The sequence below is a fragment of the Mya arenaria genome, chromosome 4 (genome assembly GCF_026914265.1).
Source record: "Mya arenaria isolate MELC-2E11 chromosome 4, ASM2691426v1".
Taxonomy (NCBI): Eukaryota; Metazoa; Mollusca; class Bivalvia; order Myida; family Myidae; genus Mya; species Mya arenaria.
The window spans coordinates 56392824-56419405 of NC_069125.1; the positions used below are offsets into that span (position 1 = coordinate 56392824).

Genomic DNA, 26582 nt, shown 5'->3' on the forward strand with positions numbered 1-26582 from the left:
TTCTAGCGGCAAAGACATAAAGGCTGACACTTCCAGCAGCAAAGACATAAAGGCTGATCCTTCCAGCAGCAAAGACATAAAGGCTGACACTTCCAGCAGCAAAGACATAAAGACTGATCCTTCCAGCAGCAAAGACATATAGGATGACACTTCTAGCGGCAAAGACATAAAGGCTCATTCTTCCAGCAGCAAAGACATAAAGGCTTATCATTCCAGCAGCAAAGACATAAAGGCTCATCCTTCCAGCAGCAAAGACATAAAGACTGATCCTTCCAGCAGCAAAGACATATAGGATGACACTTCTAGCGGCAAAGACATAAAGGCTGACACTTCCAGCAGCAAAGACATAAAGGCTGATCCTTCCAGCAGCAAAGACATAAAGGCTGACACTTCCAGCAGCAAAGACATAAAGGCTTATCCTTCCAGCAGCAAAGACATAAAGGCTTATCCTTCCAGCAGCAAAGACATAAAGGCTCATCCTTCCAGCAGCAAAGACATAAAGGCTGACCATTCCTGAAGCAAAGACATAAAGGTTGATCCTTCCAGCAGCAAAGACATATAGGCTGACGCTTTCAGCAGACATATAGCAGTGGTCAAAATTAGTACAAGCCCGCAAGCGAGAGACTGGTATAATGTTGGGTTTGTTTATTATCCAAGATGAGCCTGTAGATTTGGCCGAGAATAACAATCCAATTTTTTTCCTTTCAATTGTATGTTTTTAGTCAGTCTCCACTTTCCATAATAAATTCCATTAGTTTCCCATTCTACTCAGTAATTCATGTGATTCAGTCAGCAATATTCGCTTAGTCCAAACAGCTATGATTGGATTTTGAATTCTACTATCTTTTGAAATGCCCAAACCAGCATTTTTTTACAACAGAAATGGGTGGAATTGTTCTAACTTTAGGGACAGATTACCAATCACACAATTATTGTATAAATCAGCTACTGATAGTTTGTTGATTTTTTGTACTTCCATTGTCAGCAGTATTATTTGTGCCTGAAATATGCTTCATTTATTTATGATGTGCTTTTCTTCCTGTTTTAGGGTAGAAATATTGGACCCATTTATAAAGTATACCCAATCACCAGAAAAATAGCCCCTTGAAAACCTCATTATGTTCTATTTTTATTCAACCATCCTGAAAAGGGAGATTGAACATGTTGACTAGTATTTTAACAGTTCTAACAGAAACTTGTTATTTCCTAAAATTGACCAACTTGCAGGTATTTTTTATGAAGGTAACTTGACATTGAAATGTATTATATTTTCAGGCTTGTTCATTTCCATTAGGGCTTGTTCCAATTTTAATACTACAGTTGCTGATCACAATCGTAATTGTGATCAATGATATAATAGGCCAACCCTTCCAGCAGCAAAGGAAGTGAGCCGTTGGCTGTATTAAATTTCATTCATAATGCCAATCCATGGCACTGTCAAATGTTGACTTTGCACTCAATTGTTTAATTAAAAGTAACTGGTGAGACTAGCTTAATTTCACACACTCTATTAAATAAAATCTATCTATCAACATTGGACTGTGGTCACATCTAAAGCATTGCCTGAACTTCTAAATGTTTAACACATGGATAATAAACTCATGTATAAGCAAAACCATTTATTTAAATTCTAACATTACATTCTTGAAAAATGTACTAAACATTAACAATAACGACCAATCACTGGGAGTAAAAATCTTCACAATTATCAAAAACAAAGTGAGCTCTAGAATATATATGGCTAACCTCATAGTGTATCTGTCCTGCAAGATGCAGTAATTTCTTTCAAATCATTTTTGGTTTCATTGCTATATTAAAGGAGCACAACAAGATAACCAACGTTACTTTAACACTACAACACAATACATGCTTAACTTGTAACTTATATTCCATATTTGAAAATTTTATAAATGTAAAAATTATAGCACTTACGTTTATTCATAATAATAATGTATTATAATATTTAGACATCAAACTAACACCAGGCCCAAATTTCTCCAAAATTCTGAATTATAACAAGCTTAAGTAGCTCATTTCATTAAGCCTTTTTTCTTACTTTTACTTTTTACTTGATAAAAAATAGTTTAACGTGTTTATAAGATTATTTCCTTTAGAATTCCAAAAACTCTTAAGAATGTAAGCATTACAAAAATGGACTTCAATGTTTTGTGAAAATTGAGGCCACAATTCCTCATAACAATGACTAGAAATGATGAGTAGTTGAGCGTGGGCCTTTCACATATTCTCTGGTCCCATTGTCGGTCCCAAAACATAAAACTTTAACTGAAACATTAAACAATGTAAAACATTTTATCAGCATTAAAATCAGAGATAATAAAACAAGAATGAATTCCAATAACAGAATAGCACATAAACATGCACAAACACTAAATTCACAATTACAGTGCAGTCAGCCAATGAATGTATTTGATAAAACTCATTTGCAAGATAGCAGAAGTCTTTTGCCTGTTGATTTGAAAGTACCGGGTATAGATTTATTACAAATTAAACAAATTATTCCCTGGGAGCTACAGCATACTTTGATTAGATTTACCATTCACATTTTATTTTATTCTGGAATGTTGGGATAAGAGTGAGGTTGTGCACACAAACTAGTTTAAACCCCCACTAAATTTTCATTTTACTGACCGTTCCAAGGCAGTATCTAACAATCCTTGATAAACACCCCTATTTTTATATAGAATATTATGTACTGTGTTGTTTGTGGAGTTTTGTGCTGTTGTTCCATGTTTCTGGTTTGTGATTGTTTGTTTTTGTGTTCTACATCTTGGCGTTGACCCTGTGTCATTAAAGGGGGTTTATGTTTAAACTTTCTACTACTTTGTTTGTTTCTGTAGTTGTTCATATAAATATAGGTCTGTTAAATTTGTGAGATATGAACTTTAATTGACTTTTATTGTTCACTCAGGTAAACATCATTAAGAATGACCACATATGAATCGATTCAGTCACATACACCAATAAAAAAAATATGGTGTACCAAATAATCAGGGTAGAAGCAATGAACTATAAAATAAATCATTTGCCTTCAAGTAGTCATGAAGAATCATACATGTCGTATCCCCTGGCAAGGGGAAATATCCCCCGCAATTAAAAAAGTATTCATTTTAATAATTATTCATTTGGTGCTTGATTGGGGAAAAATGTAAAAGATTGCTAAATTCATTTTTGAACAACATATCTATACTAATACCTTGCTTTTCAGTTAAAAAGGAATGCAAGTTAAAAAAAATGCTTTAAAAATAGAACATTAAAAACAAGAGCTATTGTAGGACAGCATGCTCAACTATATACCACTTAGAAATTAATACAATAATGATGTAATATGTGCCAGTCAAAAGCAATAAAAAAAGTCAAATTAAAAAGTAAACAAGAAATGCTGCAATTCAACAAAACCAGGTTTTCTATGATTGACAGAAGAACTTCAGTCTACGTTTTATTAGTAACAATGACCTTGACCTTGATAGTAGGGGTCCATAATGCAATCCCATGTAAGTCCTCCATAAACTCTTCCTACATACCAATATGGTCACAATATGTCAACCCTAACTAAAGTTATACAGTACCAACCGTCCTTCTATTTTTAAAACAGTGACCTTGACCCTATGGGCCCCAAACACAATCCCATGAAATGTCTCCATTTACTCTTCCTATATGCCAAGTTTGGTCACTACATGTCAAACCTAACTTGCATTAATTGATATTGTAGGTGAGTTTGATGGTGGCAGCCCAACAGTCTGCCTGAACAATGGCGTACGCAATTCAAATAACCAGGTGTCACTTGTGAAAATCTGGTTAAAAATATAAAAATGTGCCTTTCAAAAGAAATTTAAAAAAAAAAGATAAAAAAACATCAATCAAGGGCTATAATTTGTATTTAGGGTTAATATGGAATTATATAACCTTATTTGTGCGATGGCTACCGTGGAATGTATGAAAGGCATTGAAAGGACAGTATTTGAGATCTGAGTTAAAACCGGAAGTTGCCTAAAATCTTGAACTAAGCCTCAAGTTGATCAAGGGCCATAATTTGTATTTAGGATAATACGGAGATATATTCCCATATTGTGGCATGGTCGTAAACAACTGTGTGAAGTATTAGGTGAATTAAATGAAGGGTATTGGAGTTATAAGTGAAAATGCCAGCCTGCACTAAAACCTTAAATCGATGCAGATGCTGTGGAGAGTAGTGAAGCCTCCTTTTTCTTTGAATAGTAGAGCTAAAAATGTTATCTTAGGGCAATAAATAAATGTGAATAAATTGACTCTTGCAGTCAAACATTATGTTGATATTTTGCTTACCTGTACTTAGACAGGTCAAAATTCCCTTGAAACTCTGAAATCCACCAGGGATGGTCTTCAGAAATATGGCATGTAAAAATATTGAGAACAATTATATATCAACAGATAAAGTTAAACAAAGAATAATAATCATGACATGTACCAGTATCTATTGCACTGACCATACCATTGCAATATAAATGTCAACAGACTTGTCCATGCAATAGCAAATATATATATCAAATGGAAAATTTCCCATCAACATGAAATTTTGGTCTGATGTGATAAAATACGACTTATGATATCATGGTTCTTTAGATAATGATCACACATTAGAAACTAGATCTAATTAATGTTTTATAGTGGTTTTTGTCATTAGTAAATCATTATAAAAACATCATGTTTAGACTAAACATATTTTTTTTACAATTATTTATGTTCATAATAAATCAATGTTAAAATTCTAAGTTTTATCAAAAATAAAAATACTAAAACATACAGAACTATCCAAATCAACTACATACGAAAACAAGATATATTTAAACGATTCCACACCCAACACACATGTAATAATGCCGCATACACCACTGTCTAATTTAACACAAAACAAGATACAATATGGCAACATCTTCTAAACAGCACCAGACCTATGGCATCCAAGACAAACACACAAGAGGAATTTTGATGCAAGACATCAAAGTCATGGCTGAATAGGTTTATGTGTGAATATATATTTAATCAAATAAGGGTTAACAAAAGTTTAAACATTGTAATATTGATTGAAAAAATAAGGGGTGTCATAAATTGATATGTAACAAATTATTCATAGAGAGCACATTGTTGTCAGGAACATGTTAAAGAGTAAATAAAACATGTATCCCTCCACCACCCAAATGGCAGCCAATCATTTCGCAGCAAATGTCTGCGGAACAATTTTTAGATATGTGAAAAAATATTCCATACATGTAAAGTAGATATCAAGGGGCATAATTGCCTTCTTTTAATTCTTTTAACAGGGCCTTTTTACTCTGTCTGCCATAGGCAGTGCCCGCCTACTTCCCAACCAATGGGTCCTTTTTCTTCTTCCCTAAAATAGCTTCTGAAATTTCCCATTTTCAGAAAATTTCCCCAACAAAAAGCAGTATATCTTTAACAAACCCAAAACAAAATAGAATAATTTCAATTCCACACTGTTCTTATTTGCAAAGTTATGACGATAGATCAGGGAAGATCTATTCCAACAGGTATGTGATGAATATGTAGCGATTTTTCAAAGGAAAATAACCACTGCATCTGACCAGTGACCAGAAAAGCAATTAAACAAGTTTGAAGATTACTGTTGTAGCCGTCTGGGTAACATTTCTTTATAAAAAAATATGTTATTTATAGTTTTGTTTATCTGTTCACAGAAATCAAAATGGTTCCATTACAACATAGAATAAGGAAAAGTTAAAAAAAAAAGTGTTATTGGTAAGTATTCACTTTTCTTACAATCTAAAAATTTATCCAAATACCCTTGTCCATTGAAAGTTGTAAACAGCCTTATGGCGGCATTAATAAACACTAGCAAACTTCAACATGGTGATCTCCCTTGTAACTATGCTTCAGGGTCACTGCATGCCACTATGAATGACTTCCTTCACAGACGCCCACAATCTATATAATCTAACCCTGACCTACAACTAAATTTACATCATGGACAGTTCAACCATAATCAAATATTAAATTGCAAAACTGACAAAAGTTCAAAGTCATCAAAGCAAAGAAATAAAGACAGATAAGATGAACAGCAAAGAATGGAAGAACACAGTTTAATAGAACTCAAAGCAAGAGCACATAATTTCTGTACTGTGAACTTTTAAACACTTTACAAGGTAAAGGAGAACTTGAACAAAGAATTAATAACACAGAAACACATAGGTATGGTGTAAAAAAATAATGTTTGATTCAGGTTTCATGACTCCCCAAAATAGGGTAGGTAGGTGAGATTTTTATTTTAAGGGCAAATTGTTTCTTGAGATTTTTCTGTTCCCAAAAACTCACAAAATTATGCTTTAGAATACCTGTACAATCAGTATAAGCATAACTGGTGTTGTTCAATTTTAACTTAAACAAGAGCTGTCACAGTATGTGACGAATGCCCCCGAATGTGACATTGACCTACGAACAAGGTCAGTACATGAAAAGTTGATCTTGCCTTTACGTGTCAAATACATATGGCAAGTTAATTTAAATTGCCTCTGAACATAAAAAAATACCACCCATACTTGACAACCTACACTGTTATGTCCTTATATTCAGAATTCCCTTGTGAATAAACACTTAGTGTTTCTTTCGCCTTAGAGGTAGGGACATGGGTCTTGCACACGACACGTTGTCTTCGTATGTGGAACACATGTAGCAAGTGATTTTAAAATCTGTCCATACAAGGGAAAGTAACAGCCCTGACACGACAACCTATACTCTATGTCCTTATATGCAGCACTCCATTGTGAATAAACACTAAGTGTGACCTTGACCTTTGAGGTAGGGACACGAGTCTTGCACGCCACACGTCGTCTTGGTATGTGGAACACATGTGGCAAGTTATTTTAAAATCTGTCCATACAAGGGAAAGTTACAGAGCCGGACGGACGGACAGACGGACGGTGCGATTTTAATATGCCCACCTTCGGGGGCATAAAAAGAAAAAAAAATCTAACAAATGATGAAAAATATTTCTCAAAACAAGAAAAAGGGATAGGGTCGGAGCAAATAATATGGTAGGTTGGGAAACATGAAAGAAACCTTTTTGGTTTACACATATAAAAGGTAATAAATACAAACCTAACTAAGCTATTCAATACCAAACGTTTATCTGGTTATCTATTTTTGACCAGTGAATTTACTATAACTGAGCTTACTGACATTGTAAGAAACTAGGGAACAATCACTGCTGCTTGTCAGAGATTAAATGAACCACATCCCACTATTTTGGGCTTCAGACATTTGCTTGCTTTGTCTTCTTTGATGTGTTACATTTCAGGAAAGTACTCTTCCTTGTGTTAAGTATTTGTTTACAATCCTGACTATGCAGTTTGCATTTTTACTCACACACAATCATGATGTCACACTGTAAAATATCACTCATTAATATTGAATCAATATTCCAACTGGCTCTTACTTAAAATTCATAAATGAAAAAAGGTTTGAGTGAAACAGACATTATGTCCAAAAGCCATGACCAAAAACTTGGTTGCTATGGAAACATTGATGATATGATTTTCATAAATTCTCCCAAAATGCAGTGACTTCAATGAAAATGTTCAAAGTAATTAGAGCACTTTTCAAAATTCTAACGTCTAGCATTTTTATCAATGATTATTTCATAAAAAAAAACAGTTGTCCTATATTTCCCAAAAGTGCATGTTGCGGTTCAATAAACAATCTTATTATAGTTCTCAGATGTTACTTTAAGTCATGTTACAAAGCATAATAAATACCACAATATTTCTTCAAAATCAAAAACAACATTACACCATAGGTGGAGAAGAGGATGCATCATAATTTATCATATTGATGTTTCATGGCTACTGGCAACAAATGACCCTCCATATCTAAAATCACTGTTATTTCAACAAACTTTTTCAAAGCACCTTACTCAAGGTGACCGTTTTCTACCACAGCCTCATTTTCAATGTTCTGTGAATCCTCACTAAGACTCCGGTTGACTGTAGGTGTGTGTTCCGGCACACGGTTCTCCGGCTTTGTTAACATCCAGAGCAAATCTTTATACTGATCTGGCCACTTGTAGAAGGGTTTGTTGTTTGACCCGATCAACCAATGAGGAATAAGGTCCTTTACCATTCCTGGGAATACCAGAGGAACAAATCGCTGTGAAGAACGGCTTTGAGTGTATTCACTGCACATGAGTTTGTATATTTTTTTTGTATGAAGCTGGTAGGACTGACCAGATCTCTCCTCCTCATCGCTGTCCATGCTGTCGTCAGCATCGTTGTCCATCTCAAACGTGTCAGTCTCTCGTCTGTATTTCGGAGACAGGACCACCAGGATAAAATCAGCCTGGAATAAGTGCAGGGAAGTTTAGAACACTTCAATTTCAGTTGCTTACAAAATTTTGAAACATAGCTACAGTAAAACTGTGATAACTCAAGAGCAGGGGACCGACCTTAAACCTTATCCAATGTTTCAAGTTATCCTGAGTTTCCATTTTAGTTCTTTATGAAATGCATTGTTTTTGAAGTTTGAAGTGAAAACATGTCTAGTAGTATTATACCATAGTTATTTTCGTTTTCAAATTCATATCGCTGTCATCACTTTTAAATTGACCTTATCAATGAATACTGGTCTTGTTTTAATGGTGATTATCGATTTTCACACCTCATTAATTTTCCTTTTGTTTGTAATTGCAATTTTTACAACTGGTGAAAATTTTATGATCTGTCAATTGTCTGTTTATTTTGGAACACACTTTTGGGGGAAATGTGTGCAATTATGACTTTGAGTTATTCATAAGCTTTTGTGTATGATATGTGTACTAGGGACCGGAATTGTGCTCAAGTTCTTGTTTAGGTTTACTGTTATAAACAGGATATAAAGTATGAAAAAAGAGGGCATAAAGGCTAGGACTTAGCCACAACCAATGCGCAGTTCTCAAGTTAACACTTGCTCGAGTAATCGCAGTTGAACTGTATACACCGACAAAGCAAAAGACACAAAGTCTCTCTCTTACAAAGCCTGGAGCTGCCAACTAAAGCCATGCAAGTGCCACGCTCTGCACAAATTGGATATATAATAGCATTGAATATTTTAGTTTTTGGGTTCAAAGATGCATGAAAACATTTTGTTTGTGCATTCTGTGTGTGAGTAAGTGTTAAATATTCCGTATGGTAGTTTTAAGCAACAAGGGTTAATCTTCAATTCGGAAATTAAGCTTGAGCTGCTTGACTCACAGTAGCAAATCAGCTGGGTCAAAAAAAATTATGTACCCTTCATTTATTGTTTTGTTTTTGTTTTTAACTTCCTTAAGTAGGTATTTGTCAATATCAAGTCATGGCTACTACATTTCCATCATTGGAGAGTGATTTGAATATTTTTCTTACTGTACATTTGTGTTTTCAAAGCCAAGGTATTGATGCCAGGTGTTTTCAATTGCCCTTTCTAAGACATAAATAGGTCCATATAACCTTATATGCAGGGCTTCTAAAAACTTTCAATTTGCTGGTCTGGACCTATTTTGACAACACCATACCAATTTCGGTAATTTCGGTAACAGCAAATGGCTAACAAATATGTCCGGTTCTTTTCCATATAAGTCATCATTTCGGTCAAAAAGTGAGTAAAAAATGTAGAATTTGTAATTCACACGCCTCACTGATTTCAGTCACAATTAAAGGCTAAAACATTGGTTAGATTTTTTACCCAATTTTGTATAATGCTGGTCCGAAAAACATTTAAAAACAAGTGGAAATTGAAATACAGATCCATTATTTATCATTTACACATCCTCAAATAGACAGGAGACGTTACTGAGGGCAATAGCTTTGCTCTGTGTTAATTGACTTCGCTGTTTAATAACATCAAAAATAAGCTGACCTTACAGTCTTTTTCTCACGTAAACAATAGTCAAACTTCTGTATCGATACGAAGAGCCAAAATCATTTTAAAGGATGTCATTGTCTGCAAAACTATAAAATTCTGATTAAATTAACTCAGTCCTGCCCTAATTATAGGATATCAACAGTGACACCCTTGAATTAACTGCAGAGATTGAATTTCGCTATCATGGAGACAACAGGTTTTCATTTTAAGAAAATATTATGAAAAATTTGTTATTGCCTTTTGTCACAAATGTGAGCACATATTTCATTGACTGCACATTTATTTGATGAACATTTAATGTTTTTGGCCAATCACAAGTGTGGTCTTTCTTGTATCAGAGGTATTCCAAAGATGATGCTATAATCAGAATTTAAAGAACACAGGTTCCTCTAAGGCTTCACAATAATAGTGTAAAAATTTGAAAGACAAATAAAGTCGAAGCCACATTTCTAAGCAGACCTCAGTAATTAAGACAGAAAGTGCAAACAAAATAGTGCAAGAGAAGAATTCCAGAGCAGCGTTCAGAATTTTTCAATTCATTTGTCTCCAGTTGTTCAGAGAAAGAACTAGGCATACGTACCATTACGTAATGTTTTAGAGGTTATGCTTTAAGAACCATTAACTGATGCTATATAATAACAAGGATGGCAACAATTTTTGGATTTTCTCTTATGGTTAAGGAACAAAACTATGGTAAACATATTCTTAATATACACATTGGCATTTGGAAAAGGGCTCATGTTAATATCCTGAATGGTTTTTGAGCACTGGGTTGTGGGTAATGTGTATGAATGAGCTGCAATGACACCTACAATGACAACACTTTAGGTATGACAAAATCTCAGCTTTTAAACAAAAAATCAGACAAGGTAATTAAAGAACATACCTCCTCGAATCTGTCTCGATACCAGTTATGTCGCTTGTCTTCAGGTAGTTTCCTCTGCCAAATGTCGACACAACATCGGAACCCATTCTTTTCAAGGCACTCGCACAGTCGCAGAACACGCTTTGTGTGCTGTTTGTCATCAGCAGCGTAGGTGACAAACACCTTTATATGGCGAAATGCTGAAATAGTTGCTTTCTTTTAATCATTTTGTTCAATGGATTGAAATATAACAGCATAAATATAGACAATTGATATCAAAATCTGCCCCAACTGATTTAATAATAGTTAAAATTGTGCAGTATTTTAGATGCACAGATAAACTGTATGATTTTATTTATCTAACCATAGTCTTCAAAACATGACATGTTTTTTACCTTTTTTTGTGTATTCAGACAGTTTCACATTGGTTGGCACAGAAGCAGACTTGTTCATTTGTTGAGGTGTCGGCTTCAGACGCTGGGGAAAGGTATTTGCTGGTCCATTGGGTGATCGCTGTCTGGATAAACATTGACTGTCCACAATTGTTCCATCTCGTAGAAACAAACCAGACTGTTGGCCATAAGAGTTGGCTCCACCCTTGCTCTTCAGTAACTCTTGCTCCGTTTTCATCATGACCAACTCCTGATAGCCATCATGAGGTTGAAACTGCTTCTCATTAGCAATATGTTGAAGTAGTTCCAGAGGTGTGGAGGGCGTGGTGGGGGTGGGGCCAGGGCTGATAAAGTCCTGGTGGTGTGGTCGGTCTCGGTACCTTGTGGCCTGTGTGATATCCAGCCTTAGAGGCCGTCCCGGAGTTTGTTGCCCATTTGAGCCCTGGGGAATCCTCTCAAAATGGCTGTTACTATGAATGCCAGAACTGATGGGATTTATACCAATAAGTTTGCGATCATTCATTGCCCGCATGAGACCAACATGGACTGGGACAGCCTCGCAAGTTGGAGACACAGAGTCCATTGGTTCTTGTTCACGATAAAATTGTGAGTTACTATCATGGGCCCGCACTCTCATACTATCTGTGAGAGGCATGGAGCGTTGTCGCTTAAACTCTGGACTGCTGTGGTCATAGCCAGGCAGTGATACTGGCAGCCTCATGTTGCTGGCTGGCTCAACACTCTTATGTCTCTGAATCTTCCCCATCTGACATGGGTTATTGAGGGACACATTTTGCTGGTGGTTGTTATGGTGGTACATGGTGCTAGGATACGAAGTAGGAGGACCCATGGAGTGACAACCACTGCTTTCCATAGAGGACCAGGCATAGTCATTTTCCATCATATCGTGTAGTCTCTTTGGAGACTCATTAGCAAAGTCATGCTCAATTTCTGAAACAAAAAAATATATCAAGTTAAACAGAACAATAAGGTTAAAATAATTCAATGTAAGGGTATAGTAAGTCCTTGCTTTATTGCCATACATTTCACATTTTTTATTGACTGACAACATAATCATATGATAGTCCGGGTTCCAAGTCCTAATTCTTGAGAAAAAAGTGTCCGGCATGTTATACAAATTCTTTTTATATGTTGTGTTAGGAGAATATCTATTGTTTATGAAAAGTGCCTTTGGCCACATGGCGGCTCTTGCGAATTTGCTAAATTCAAGATGGCATTCAAAATGGCCGCCAAAATTTGTAATATAAGAAATAATCAAATAATAGGTTGTTACCAGGGCTTCTAAAACTTTGGAACCTCAATCGGTCCGGACCCGGCGACAACCCCCCCCCCAAAAAAAAATCCCCCCCCCTCAAAAAAAGAAAGACCTGTTCAATAGTCCGATTTTATAGAAATGTCATACATTTTCGCGACGTCTTTTCTGTCAATATTTTTTGAGATGTGGCAATTCGTAAGAGGGCTCTAGAGCCAGCATAGCCGATTCGGTTAGTCATTGATACAAGTTTAATTCAAATGAGATTCTCATCGAGTTCTGCGGCGTTTCTAACAAGAAAGACTGCGATCGTAATTAACTGTGGCTGTCGGAAAGCGGTCAGACGACAAAAAGTGAAACATGATTTATTTGCTTAATGCTTCTTTAGTGGGTCAACATTCAACTGATAATCTTGAATAATAGTATATATCTAGATTTTTAATCGGGGCAACAAGCTTAAAGTGTGATATCGACAACGATTTTTTCATTACTGTGAATAAATATGACGTAAGCGGCGGACTCAGCTGTCAGACAATGTAGTTAATCAAGCGTAATGATATCTTATATATTATTACGTTAATTAATTCGGTATTTTAATGCTTTCATGGATTAACAATGACATGCATTTATCTTTAAAGCCGTTTTTAACCAGCAATGGTTCTTTATAACAATTTAAATTTAACCGTTTTGTAATCAACAAACGAATATCATGTACCAGTAATGATCGACGACGACATAGCATATTGCCATGTGAAAATATGGACCGATTTTAACACTAAATCAGGAAAGCTGCAAGCAGATAATTAACACATAGTTTGTTTAATTGTGTCTTCTGCTTATACCAAAACACGTGATTGGACCGATTGCAAGCGTCTGCTAATTAACAGATAGGCTATAGAGTGATCAGCGTAGCGGAAAAAGCAGCTGGTCGCATCGGTCTCATGGTAACCAAGACACTTTTATGACCTATTGGATGTAGTTTTGAAAGTGTGAATGACCCATGAATGTTTGTGTATTACAATTTCTACATCTTCTACTGACTAAGTCGTTTTGGAAAAAAAATTAAAAAAAAAATTCGAAAATTTCGGACCGATTTTTTTTACACTTTTTGAAACTAAAATCGGTCTGGCTTGGTCAAAATCGGTCCAGACCGGCAAATTGCCGGTTTTTAGAAGCCCTGGTTGTTACGATATTTTGAAAGTTAATATTAAAACCAAATCGCCTTTTAAATATATACATACACTCACTACTGTTAAGAATCAAGTTTATTTACATTTTATATTTTCAAGGTCAAGGTCATTTGAGCGGTCAAAATGCTAATTTTGAGAAAAATACACTATCGGACTGGCTTCTTTCTTTTAATATTTATAAATGATGATGTGTATCAAGCTTATATATGTACCAAAATGAACTACTATGTATGTTCTTTCTATTTTTCATTTTGAATGCACCCTATATGCTGTTACCATGGAGATATTAAAAATGGCGTACAAACAGTCAATATTCAGAATAAGCTAAAAATGATAAAACAGATAGCTAATTATAAATTGCCATTTCATCTAATTCACAAAATCAACTGCAGAAGCAAAAAGCAAATTGTCTCTCAAAATCCTAGACTTGCAAATTGTCTCCCTTAACTCTAGACTTGAATTTACATGTACATGTAAACTTGGCTAAAAATAGAATTCGCTCATGCAGACCTGGCTAAAAATAGAAAGCATTTCTTTAAAACTTTCATGGCCCATAATCTAGGCATTTATGGGCGGAGCTGGCATCTGGCTGGTTTTCGAAAGGAACCAAGCTCTAATGGATATCTAGATACTGTACAAGTTTCATCGAGATACAATCAAAACTGAAGACTGTATCGTGTTCACAACCAATTGTTTACAGACGCACGAATGCACGACCGCACGGATGCACATACTACGTACACATTACCATCGCATAAGCTCTTCTGGCCTTTGGCCAGTAGAGCTAAAAACATATTTTGAGTTATTTTTCATATATTGACCTTGGAATGACCATGACCTTGAAATGGCTGAAATAAGTTTGAACTTGACATGGGAGAGGTCAGATAGATATGTCAACATAAAGCATACTATGAAATAGATACATGCCATGCATTTAGATAGACTTTCAGAGTAACACTAGCACAGTTTGCTTTAAGACTCTTACAGCAATAGCAATCTTGCGACCGCATGCTATTATAGTACGAATCTTGGCGTTTTCAAAAAATATAAAAGCTATATCCTAAAATATTGTTTTAAATGAAGGAACATACAATTTACAATTCTGCCACCACTTTTTGACACACACTAAACATAAATGAATTAAAAAAGAGGAAATGTAAACAGGAAAAATCGAATTTTAGGGTATTTTTTATACTTTAACCTTGAAATGACCTTGACAATGACCTTAAAGTAGTTTAGGTATTATGTCAATTTGAAGTTCATTATGAAAAAAGTAATATCCATGGGAATATTCTTTCTTAGTTATTTAATGAAAATAGCTAATTTCGAATATAGTATTTTTACTGAAATGGCAATTAATGGCGGCCATCTTGGACGCCATTTTGGATATTTCCTTTTCGCAAGAGCCGCCAAGTGGCCAAACTCACTTTTCATAATCTACAGACTTTAACCTACAATTTGATACCAAAATATTTTGTATAGCAGAGGGGTGCAGTAATTTTCCTTATTTTTCACATTTTTCTGTCTTGGAACCCAGACTAATGAATGCTTTAAAGCTTAGTTTAAGCAATGTCTTAAATGTAGGGTATTATTAATTCAAATGATCATTTCAGTACCTGGAAGATTTTGCTGCGGTTGTGTCTTAACAGTAAGTTATACTTTATAATGCATTGCTTTGAACTTTTTTCAGTGAAAATCAATGCTTATTTAATAAGCATGAAAAAAGTCGAATAGTTAATAATCTGAGAAGAAAGCCAAAACGTACGAGGGAAGGCCACCTCCAAAGCCTGCACTGCGTCTGGTCGGTTTATGGCCTTGAGAGCCTGGTGGACCTTGTTTACAGTGCTTCCCCCTTGTGTGCGATAACTCTCTAACACCTTCAATGTGTTACGGCCATGTTGTGACTGCGTACTCTCAAACACCTGAAATTGATCAAATGTAAATAATTAATATCATAATTTATTATGTTAAATATTGAGTGATAAACCTTAAACTACTTTCTTAATAATGTATTTATGGAAAATATTAATTACTGATAACAAGATTGTAACCGTGTATTTTAAAGGTGAAAATGCAAAAATATTAAATGAATGGTGAGTGCTAAAAGGTTTACTGTGATCAACTATAGTCTCATAGGGTAGAAATACCCTGTTTTTTGCACCTTTCTGTCAAATTAAACTTGTTATCCTTCAAAAGAACCATTATTTTCAACATTTATTCATCCTTTTTGGTATATTGAAACAATTGTATTAATTGTGGTAAATCTTATTTGGGAGTAAAGAGTGCATCTTTAAAATTTTCATTTTATTTGATGATTAACTTTCGAAAAGCTAACAGTAACAAAAAGGTACTTGTGACAAATTAGGCCTTGAATGTTGAATATGAGTTTCTCCAAACCGGCCTGTTCATGCCTACATTATTCTGTTCCAAATAAAAAAAAGGATTTTAAAACTGTGTACTATTAGTTTAATCAAACTTTGTGGTCAACATTTCATTTTGCCCAATGAGATGGCAGTATTTCTAAAGTTTTCCAATACATCTATTTCAGTAAATCAGCATTCAGGTGCCATTGATTTAAATCAGGTAAAGTGATAAATATTACCCGTGGCTGGCCCATTCAGTGGGTAATTTGAACAATGAAATGCGGACCATCGAAAGAGTGCATCATACCATTTATTTTTGTAGGTACATTCTAACATCCTTTCACCATTACCGGTACTTAATTCACAAGTAAGTTTGTATAGCTCACAAATTGAAAGTTTGGTACAAGTGCACGGTAAACTAAATAAATAGATGATATGAGAAAAAGATGATAAAATTATGTGTATGCCTTATGACAAAAACTATTAAGAAATTTTAAAAGAAAAAAAAATGAGTTTAGCCTTTCATTAGCATTACTTGAAAATATAATTGATGGTCTTTGAAATATAATTAACAAAAAGTTTTTTTCTCTCTAAAATTTGGCATGAAAAAATATGTTATTGTTGAAAGGTTTCATGAAACCAAAACAGGAAATCAAGATACAATAAAATTCACCTTTGCCAAAAAAAATCCACCATTATTGCCTTAAATTGCAAAGCATTCAAATGAAGGTAAAATATCAAATAATGATGTCTTGAAATCTAAACTAACAAGTCAACACTAAATAGCATCAATTTATAACTTAAGTAATGTACATCCATTCACAAGTTCGTATATGAATCCATCTTAATGCTTAGTTCCTTATTTTGCGATTTCCACCAATCATGGTCTGAGTCAGACACACTGTCATTCTTTATGTATATCACGCCTCGAGGCTAGAAACGTCAGTACAACAATGGCAATTTACTAGGCAAAACTTCCCCAGAGGAAAAATGCTAATCACATTCATAGCAATAACTTTATAAGGAAATAAACTATGCAAAATAATTTAAAACATTTACAAGGAGTTTTTTTTAATGTTAATAAAATTAATGAACAGCTTATTGTGTTAAGATCTAGTTATTTGACGAACAATCTACCAATGCGCATAATAGTTTCTTGAATTGTATTATTTAATTCTTATGTAACAAGAGCAAGTAGGACAGTGCGCTGGATTATATGGCACTATATCTTAGAAATGAATTCAATAATGATGTTATATGTGCATGTCAAAAGCAATAAAAAAGTAAAATAAATGTTAATATAAATATATTACCTAACTGTGTGATAACTACTGTGTAAAGTATGAAGGCCATTGAATGAACAGTATTTGAGATCAGAGTTAAAACTCAAAGTTGCCCAAAAACTTTATACAATCTATTTAAATTGATCAAGGGACATAATTTGTATTTAGGATAATATGGCGTACCTAAGTGTGTGATGGCCACAACAACTATGTGACGAATTAAGTCAATTGATTGAAGGGTATAGAAAAAAAATCCAAACTTGCCCTAAAACTTTAACTGGGCACAATGTGCCCTAAAACTTTTACTTAAGTTCCTAAGTGAATCAGGGGCCATAATTTGTATTTAATATGAAATTGCGTTATCTAACCTAATTGTAAGACAGTCATCAATAATTGCGTAGTATTAAAGTATTAAGTTGATGGAATAAAGGGTATAGTAGATGATAGTAAAAATCCTTTTTTGCCCTAAAACTTATACCTGACACAATTTGCCAATCAAGGGCCATTATTTGTATTTAAGATAATATGGAGTTATGTAACCATTGTGTGATGGTCCTGAACAACTGTGTGAAGTATTAAATGAATTGAATGAAGGGAATTGGAGTTATAAGTGAAAATGCCAACTTGCCCTAAATCCTTAACCGAACGCTGATGCAGAGCCTCTTTATTCTTTGAATAGTCATGCTTTAAATAAAATGAGTATAATAAAACAACTACATCAAAAGATATATACATTGCTTTTGTTTGACAAGACATCTAATCAACCCTCTATCTATGGATACAACAACTACATCAAAAGATATATACATTGCTTTTGTTTGACAAGACATCTGATCAACCCTCTATCTATGATTGGATACAACCCAATTCTGAGTCACAGAATTATTGCTGTGGGTAACACTGAACATTATTAAGTTGACAACTACAAGGACAAGCCCAGTAGCCAAACATTTAATGATGACCATGTTGAACCGGAGAAACACAACATCACAGTACAACAAAGACCAATGCACAATGGTTTCAGTTCAATGTTTGTTATTTAAATACTTGCTTAAAAAAATATACAATGAACAATAACATTTATGTTATTTACTTGAGTTACTTTTTTACCTGTTTTTAAATAGGTGGATTTTGAGATCACTTTGTGACTTTTTCAGGCATATGGCTGAACTACTGGTAAAGGCATTACTTTTCGTATTTCATCAGACCATTGTAGATGTCTCCAGACGATAATTGCACAATGTCATTCATCAACCAATCAAACTTCCATTCCCGACATTATCCACACAATACAAACACTGTGTACTAAAAACAAAACTTTACCTACTTCCTTGTATTTTGATTCATCAAGATTTATTTAGCAACCATGGAATTTGGTCTCAATTAATGGTTATATTGGAAACTATTTTTGTAAGCAATTTTACTTAATGGGTTTATGAGTGGGTAGGTACATTCCAAGGAGAACAGTAACTGTTATCTTTATATCTTCTTCCTTCAGCATGACTTGATTTTTAGTAAGATCTATTGCAGCCTCTTGAATAAGTAAATATATTATTAATTTTGTCCTCTGTTTTATGGCAATCCTAATAATATGTATTTAACAGTGGCTCGACCCAGTCAGTTTTTTGTTGTTGTTTTTTCTGTTTTGTTTGTAAATTGAATTATGCCTTATAGTAAACCAGAAAACATTCTGCATACATTCTATGTTAATTTTTTAAATATAACCTCTTGTATACTGCTGAACAGTAGATTCATCGGGACTTAAACTGGTGAAACCAAAAGATCTTTTGGGTGACCCAGCCTCAGACGCTTTGAACAATCGGTATGGCTACAGAGAATGCACAAATCTCTCTTGTTTTTGATAAAACCAAACTAGCTGTTCCTGGTAGTGGCTTGTCAGGTTGCACTTCACAAGCAAGCCGGCCTTGAACTCACAACTTTTTCTTGTGCGGTAGTTCTATATGCACACAGGTAACTTCATCAAATGTACAACATGATATATTTTTCCTCTGGGTAATTTACACTTGAAAGTGTTTGGATGTCTGAATCGGAACTAAGCAAATTTCCTAATGATAATACTTTAAAAGAGAACATTACTAGTGACTTTTATACATCGCTCTGAACCTGCACAACAAATCTTGTCATAAATTATTGTTCAGGATATGGTGATTATAAAAGTACAATTCTGTTTTGCAGCAAAGTGTACAGTGAACTATAATTACAGTTTATAATATGGTGATTATAAAAGTACAATTCTGTTATACATCAAATTGCACAGTGAACTATTATGTACAAGCTTCCTGAATAGAGTGCACTTTAGGGACATACACAAAATATGACGTACATGAGCAACATTCAATGTTACATTTCAATACCGATATGATACAACTAGATGCTTCAAACCATAATTACAATGATAACTGTTGGAATTCCTATCATGGTTTATGTTTTCACAAACATTTAAGTATAACATTAGACCATAACATCATTCTTCCGAATGATCATTTATGTTGCTTAAATAATTGACCAATTTATTCTTTAATGACAACAATGGAATATGAATCATCATCGGCTATTGTTTGTATTGTTCTGTTATCATACAGGATGCATATTCATTCTACGTTTATTTTTGTTAAATCTTTTTATCTGTCATATCTAATGTTCACTATGTATTGTAACTGATAAATATAGCATTCATTTCAGAATGACACAAAAACATTTATTGTGTTTGACATAGGAATGTCGGGTACTGCTTCTCACTAAGCTTAAATTAGTCCTTATTAATTGCCCCCTTTGGCACCCAATCGGGAGTGAGCTTCATGAAGTTTTATAAATACAATTATACATAATTGTACCCCTAATTTGTGTAACTACATGCAATATTTCTCTAAATACCATTTCTAATGAGAAAATCTGTCAAAACTGCCGAAACCTGGTTTCCAACCAGTATGTATTGTATCGTTTAACAATACATATTTTATCCACAAATATAATAAAAATTTATAGAAGTGAATATTCTAGTTGCAGGACTATCTTCACGGTGCTGAAGACAGAAAAGGGATATAATTCTAAAACCTTCATTTTGATATAGGAACTAAGATCTTTCTCTTTAATGATTACAATTTAGAGCAAGTATTGTATAATTTATATCATTGTTTAATACAGGAAATGAAAAAAGATCAATCTTTAGATGGAAGCGTTATTGTTTTAATACGACTAGGAACACAGACTGATAAACGAGCACCTTTACCATTGTATGAACTACTTATATATTCATTATCATCATTATATAGAAATATAATGTTACTGTTTGATTTGTCATTATAGTTTTGTTTTTATGTTGTAGATATTTTCTTATTTATGTTGACAACATTGAAAATGTGAGTCAATTCCAAACAGGTCAAAGTACGGGAGGTTTATGCCACATATCAAGGTATCTGAGGTACTAAACAAGTTAAATAAAGATATGTCACAGCCACAGGACAAATGCCCCCGATTTGGCCTTGTTGGACAGATAGCCATTACATGAGCACAACAGATGTTTGTTAAATACCTATGCTCCCCTTATGGCAGCCAATTATTCATTTTGCATTTCTGTGGGGTAATTTAAGGTTATGACCAACATCCCATAAAGATTGAGGAAAGTAAGTATTGTTATTGACTAGTTCTAAAGATTGTTAACGGAGTTGGTGAGTTATTGTTTCCAGTTAAACATGTATGCGTCCTCCTGACAACAGTGAATTATTTAAATGGATGATAACATGTTATTCCCAGGAATAAGGGAAATGCAAGTTATACTGATACACAATTACTACCTAATTAAAGGTCAATTGCAGAACTACAGATAACTTTATACTTTTAGTCTATCGTACGATCCTTGTGTAATTTCATTATGTGTTATGTACATGTACACCTTGGTTTCATTCTCTTAAAGTGTAATGGCAATTGTTAAAGTCTACTAGAACATTGAAGTGCAAACATGCATGTATTTAACATACACAATAAGCTTGATTCAAAAACTAGAACTTAATTAATTAAAAACATTGTACAGTGCTTCCTTTCATTTGCCTTATAGAACACAACGCTCTTCAAGGGAAATCATTGAGTTTCTTAGATTTGGTCAAAACGGTAGTTCTCAAAATGGTTGTAAATCTATCTTAGTAATGGTACACCCTTATAACATTTTGTATTCATTCCCATACAAACAGATGTTTAATCTAATATCAAATTGGAGCATTTTAATGTTAATCAATAAAGCCCATTTACACCAATTGCGACATTTATCTGTAGCTCTAAATTGAAGTGTTAACTAATACATTTATAACATGTTTGAGGACCATTACTCAAAGTGTTCTCTTTATATTGATGGGACAATGTTTTCATGTTCAAGGTCACTGTGACTGACCTTGACCTGTTGATGTCAAAATCAATAGGGATCATCTGCAGGTCATTAACAAACTCTAGTTATCAATCAAACAAGACTTTGTGTTCAAGGTCACCATTACCTTTGATCTACTAACCTCAAAATCAATAGGGTCATAAAACAGTCGTAATGAACCTCCATACCAAGTTTGAAGACTGTAGGCCCAAGCAATCTCTAGTTATCAGGCAAGATATGGTTCACGGTCTGATGGACAGACATATGCTATTTTAGCAAGATATTCCTGCTTCTTTAAAGGGCTAATTATATAAGGGTTTGAGACCTTGGAATACCATTGTTTTCTTCAATTTGGGAAATAACAGTGTGCTCACCCGAATCTGCTCCAATGAGTAACCAAGTTGGTCAGCAAGCATATGCCAGTCATTCCCATGGATGTTAGTTGGGTCAAGTTTATTAGCTATCTCTATGTATGTTGATAACTTTACACATCGGAATGGAATGTCTTGTGAGAGCTGTGGTGTTTTGTTGTCTGTGTCTTCCATCTTCTTCTATGCAATGTTGGGAAACACAGAGAGACTCTTGTCAGAATCTGAGAACAGAAAACAACACACATATATAATTACACTGATAATCCAAACACTGTGTATACAAAATTATCATCATTTTGAATTTATTTTTTGGTCCCTATTTCTTCTTTGTTCAATTAAAATTTTAATCAATAAACGGAATATCGCTATTTTGAACTTACCACCATTTTGAAGTAAAAATTACAATCCTTATTCGATACTACACACCTATTGATCTATCATTGTATCGAATCTGAAAATCAGTCATCTTATAGTTTTCAAACCATACTGCAATAGCACGCAAGCATTGGCTTGCCTTGCCCATTGAGGTGATAATGTAGCACAATTAGCTCTGTAACAAACATCGATTCCACATAATGAGCGGTTTATTTTGGGTGGTGTAGTTTGTAAAAAATGGCTGGTTTACACAGTCAGATTACTGTTTGAAATTTCTATCTCAACAATTTTGATCGCCACATTACTCACTTGACCCTCTGCCACAAAATCCGGAGAAGGGCCCAGTAACCAAAATGGGAGGATATCAGGAGCAGACAGATGGCAGCGAATTCTAAGACTGCATCAACATACTGGACAGATAACTAACAAAGAAACACATCAGCTGGATCAACTAAGTGCAGGGAGACATTTTTTTAAAAATCTACAAAAATTCGCAAACACTGTTTTGTCTAATATAACTGTTAATCCAAATTATCGTTAAACCAAACTTTTAACTGGGTCCCGACGTCTTCGAAGTTCCTTTGTTTCAATTAAATTATTCGATGTCTACTTATCAGTATCAGCACACAGTGGATGTAACTTTATTTCAGCATATTCCATCGCTGCCGGTTATTTTAGTTTTAGTATCCCCTGTATGAAGGCAATGCAGCTCCTTTTAAAAAAACTATTGCAAAACATGCTCGACCTTTTTTTTACGAGACCAAGTTTGGTGATAAATGGTTGTATGTTATCCAAATTTAGAGAGCAGACAGGTTAAATGTAGTTTTTGCCAATTAAAGGGTCATTAATCTGGAGTGACTAGTTATCAAACTCTGCCCATACACATGCTGACTAAATTTGATGATTATTGGACAAGATCAATTTCAGGTCATTTCTGATTGGACAAAGGCTTCTAAAAGTATTTATCAGACATTAGACAGATTTTTGGTAATTTCTATTTGGGCAATAAGTGATATGGCTGGTTGTTCAACTTGTCCAAGATATTATGTAAAGACACATTCTCACCAAATTTTGTTGATGATCAGACAAAGGCTTCTAAAGTTTTTGACCAGACAAATTATGCACATGTATGTTGAGCAAATAATATATCTTCACCATATTATTGAGTAAGAAATTTGTGCAGAAACTAAAAGCATCTGCCTCAGCAATACTTTAAACAGTTGATATTTTCCAATGAAACAAACAATATGCACATGTTAAGTCCATACTGCTTTCTCATACACTTTTCAAGACATTATTAACAAACTAATCACCATTTATCTTTTTCAAAGATATTTCTTGTTATTGATTATGCTCAAGACTAGCTAGGATACTGCATGTATAATAATTAGTCCATATAAACAGCCACTTCAGAGTCTTTGACGATTTTTGATTTGGCGACTCTACGCGTCCATATCCCACTTGTTGTTTTCCTAGCCAAGAATGACAGATCCCAGCACCAAGTATATTGAGTGGAAAGATAACGGGCACCTGCTAGATGGTTTCAAAATGGCGATGCTTTATTGACAAGTCGATCTAAAAATACTTATTATTTGTGCTTTATTAAACACTGAAGTGTAATAAGTAAAAGGTATTGGCTAAAATAATTAAAGTATAACGTCAGTGTTATTTTACAGTGAAATGTTAAGTATTGTGGAGTAACAGTTGAAGAATATATTTTACATTGGTTTGGATCAGTCGACTTGTGGCGTTTAGTGAACAAAAAGAATATCCAAATGTTAAAAAAGTTCCCTTAACGCCCATTATTGTGGCTAGTGTAACATGCGACGACAAACACCAACAGATCCCTTCAGAGCAAAGCATGCTTGACCCTGAAGGGGTCCGCTGGTCTTTATAAACAGTAAATTCTCAATCCACACAGAGCCAGGGCTTTGCTTATTTGCATATCACCAACAAAGATAACATACATACTATGAACGTACTTCCGCTTGTAACGTAATGTTATTATGAACGCACATCCGCCGCCCACAGCAGACTGTTACACTATGAACACACATCGGCCGCCTACTGCGGACCGTTACATTACTATTCCCTCCGAGAAGGCTCGTCCCGAGTCTTGGTCTGGGGAGACTCAAGGGTAAGGCCACTCTGTTCCGGCAGTTGTCAACATCCCACCGCTGCCACCATTTGTAATGTGCGACGTCAAACAAACACTAACAGATCCCTTCAGAGAAAAGCATGCTCGACCCTGAAGGGGTCCTCTGGTCTTTATATACAGTAAATTCTCAATCCTCACAGAGACCTAGGGCTTTGCTCATTTGCATAATACCAACCAAGATAACATACGTACTATGAACGTACTTCCGTTTGTAACGGAATGTTATTATGAACGCACATCCGCCGCCTACAGCAGACCATTACAGTATGAACGCACATCCGCCGCCTACTGCTGACTGTTACACTAGTATAATAATTATACATGCAGTAAGGTATCCCAGTATTAATTGAAAAATAAAAATACATTTACCATGCTGATGCTTTAAATGCGAAAGAGAACATTATGAACATGTCCATAATATCACAATTTCCTGTAGGTATGTTGGTTTGGATCAGTCGACTTGTGGCGTTTAGAGAACAAAATGAATATCCAAATGTTAAAAAAGTTCTAATAACGGAACGGTAATAATTGTACACATTATGTGCTCAAAACACTCAACTTCTGTTTCTTCAGATTTGTTTTCAACCCCCTCAAAAGCAGTAAAGAACTAATGAAAAAGGAGATCCTGTACAATCAGCCGGCTGTTTTTATAGGTTATGAAGCTATGGTGTCACAAAAGACTAATCCTGTTTTAAATATATCCTGTTTTTACGGTTTTAATGTACATGTACAGTACAGTCTTTAGAAGGAAGCAGATGTGTTTGGTGGTAAAGTTTCAGGAATTGTCATAACACATGGCTGTCATTTAGAATACACTGGGTATCTTAAATTCAGAAGTAACCATTTACATACCTAAAACATCAATTTTCATACTGCATTGTAAGAAATTCTGGTAAAGTACGTATAATTTCAACTTGTTGACATCTGACACACTTCCATGAAAGGGGTCATGCTAAAATACTGACCAATTAGCTGACTATATACAATGGCTGGTGCTAAAACCCGGTATCCGGTACCCGGTATCGCACGGTAACTTGTATCACATTCCGATACCGGAATATGTTGATACTGGGCTGAGTTATACCGCGTAATTATCAGATGATAAATCCCGTTATCACATGGTCCGGTATTCATTGCCTATTGAAGTAATTGGTTATCAGATAACGATCGCTGGTTTTGTAGGCATATTTCATTTACCTGGAGTGTTTAATTGTTCTAGGTTTAAAGTTATAACTTTTATTGCTAGGTGGAAAGTAATACCATTCTCGTCCACCAGAGTGATGATGGTATGCGTACCACGCTATTGTTCAATCGCATTGATTCTGGGTGCAACCAGCAAAAAAATCAGCTTGATCGTTAAGCAGTTTTACTGCATGTGACAATTTGCCTGTACTGTATAATGAAAGTAAACACCAATATAATTAAAGTTATCTACTATATTCACAAATTCATTTCTAATGTAAATTGTATATTTTTAGCTTGCTTCCGTTTTTTGAACACACAAACTTTAGTTTTATTTACATTGATTTTTAATCCCAATTTAACAGAATAATGGTAAATAGAATCCATCTGGGCTTGTAAACTCGCTGGATATGTGGTAAAAATATAATATCATCAGCGAATAAAATAATTTACACATTGATTAAAGTTCTAAATCCGTAGTAGTAAATGCTTGAAAATTTCAATTTTCAAAGATATAATTTATAAACAATATAAATAAAAGAGGAGAAAGGTGTTCTCCTTTTTGACCGACTGTTACATAAAAAAAGAGAAATCTCCCCAGCAGAGCATAGTTTAACACATAGCTGTACGTCATTATGAAAACATTTGACCTGTTTGGATTAACTTTATCCATAAATGCATACCTATTTACCGTATCACAAAAACTCGCTGGTAATCAATAAATACACACCAAAGCTTTGCCTTTTTCATTCATACGTCTTGAATAATGGCATGTAGAAGAAAAATGGCATCAGGTGTAGCTGCTTAGTTGGTTATTCAAAGTATCATTTCTAACATACTATTAAATTG

The 26582-nt window shown here is 34.5% G+C and overlaps 1 protein-coding gene across 2 annotated transcripts; it reads right to left on the bottom strand.

Moving 5' to 3' along the window:
* Positions 1-1606: 1606 nt before the first annotated feature.
* Positions 1607-25495, bottom strand: LOC128231487 (uncharacterized). 2 transcript variants are annotated; one of them, XM_052944374.1, is made up of 6 exons: positions 25404-25495; positions 22022-22239; positions 15389-15545; positions 11164-12111; positions 10790-10968; positions 1607-8364 (listed from the first exon to the last, which is right to left on the bottom strand). In XM_052944374.1, exons 2-6 carry the CDS (start codon positions 22190-22192, stop codon positions 7939-7941), a joined length of 1881 nt encoding a protein of 626 aa, XP_052800334.1. In that variant the 5' UTR covers positions 22193-22239; positions 25404-25495; the 3' UTR covers positions 1607-7938. The 2 variants fall into 2 exon arrangements, with proteins under 2 accessions (XP_052800334.1, XP_052800335.1); XM_052944375.1 differs by lacking the exons at positions 22022-22239; positions 25404-25495 and adding an exon at positions 16660-16886.
* Positions 25496-26582: the final 1087 nt, after the last annotated feature.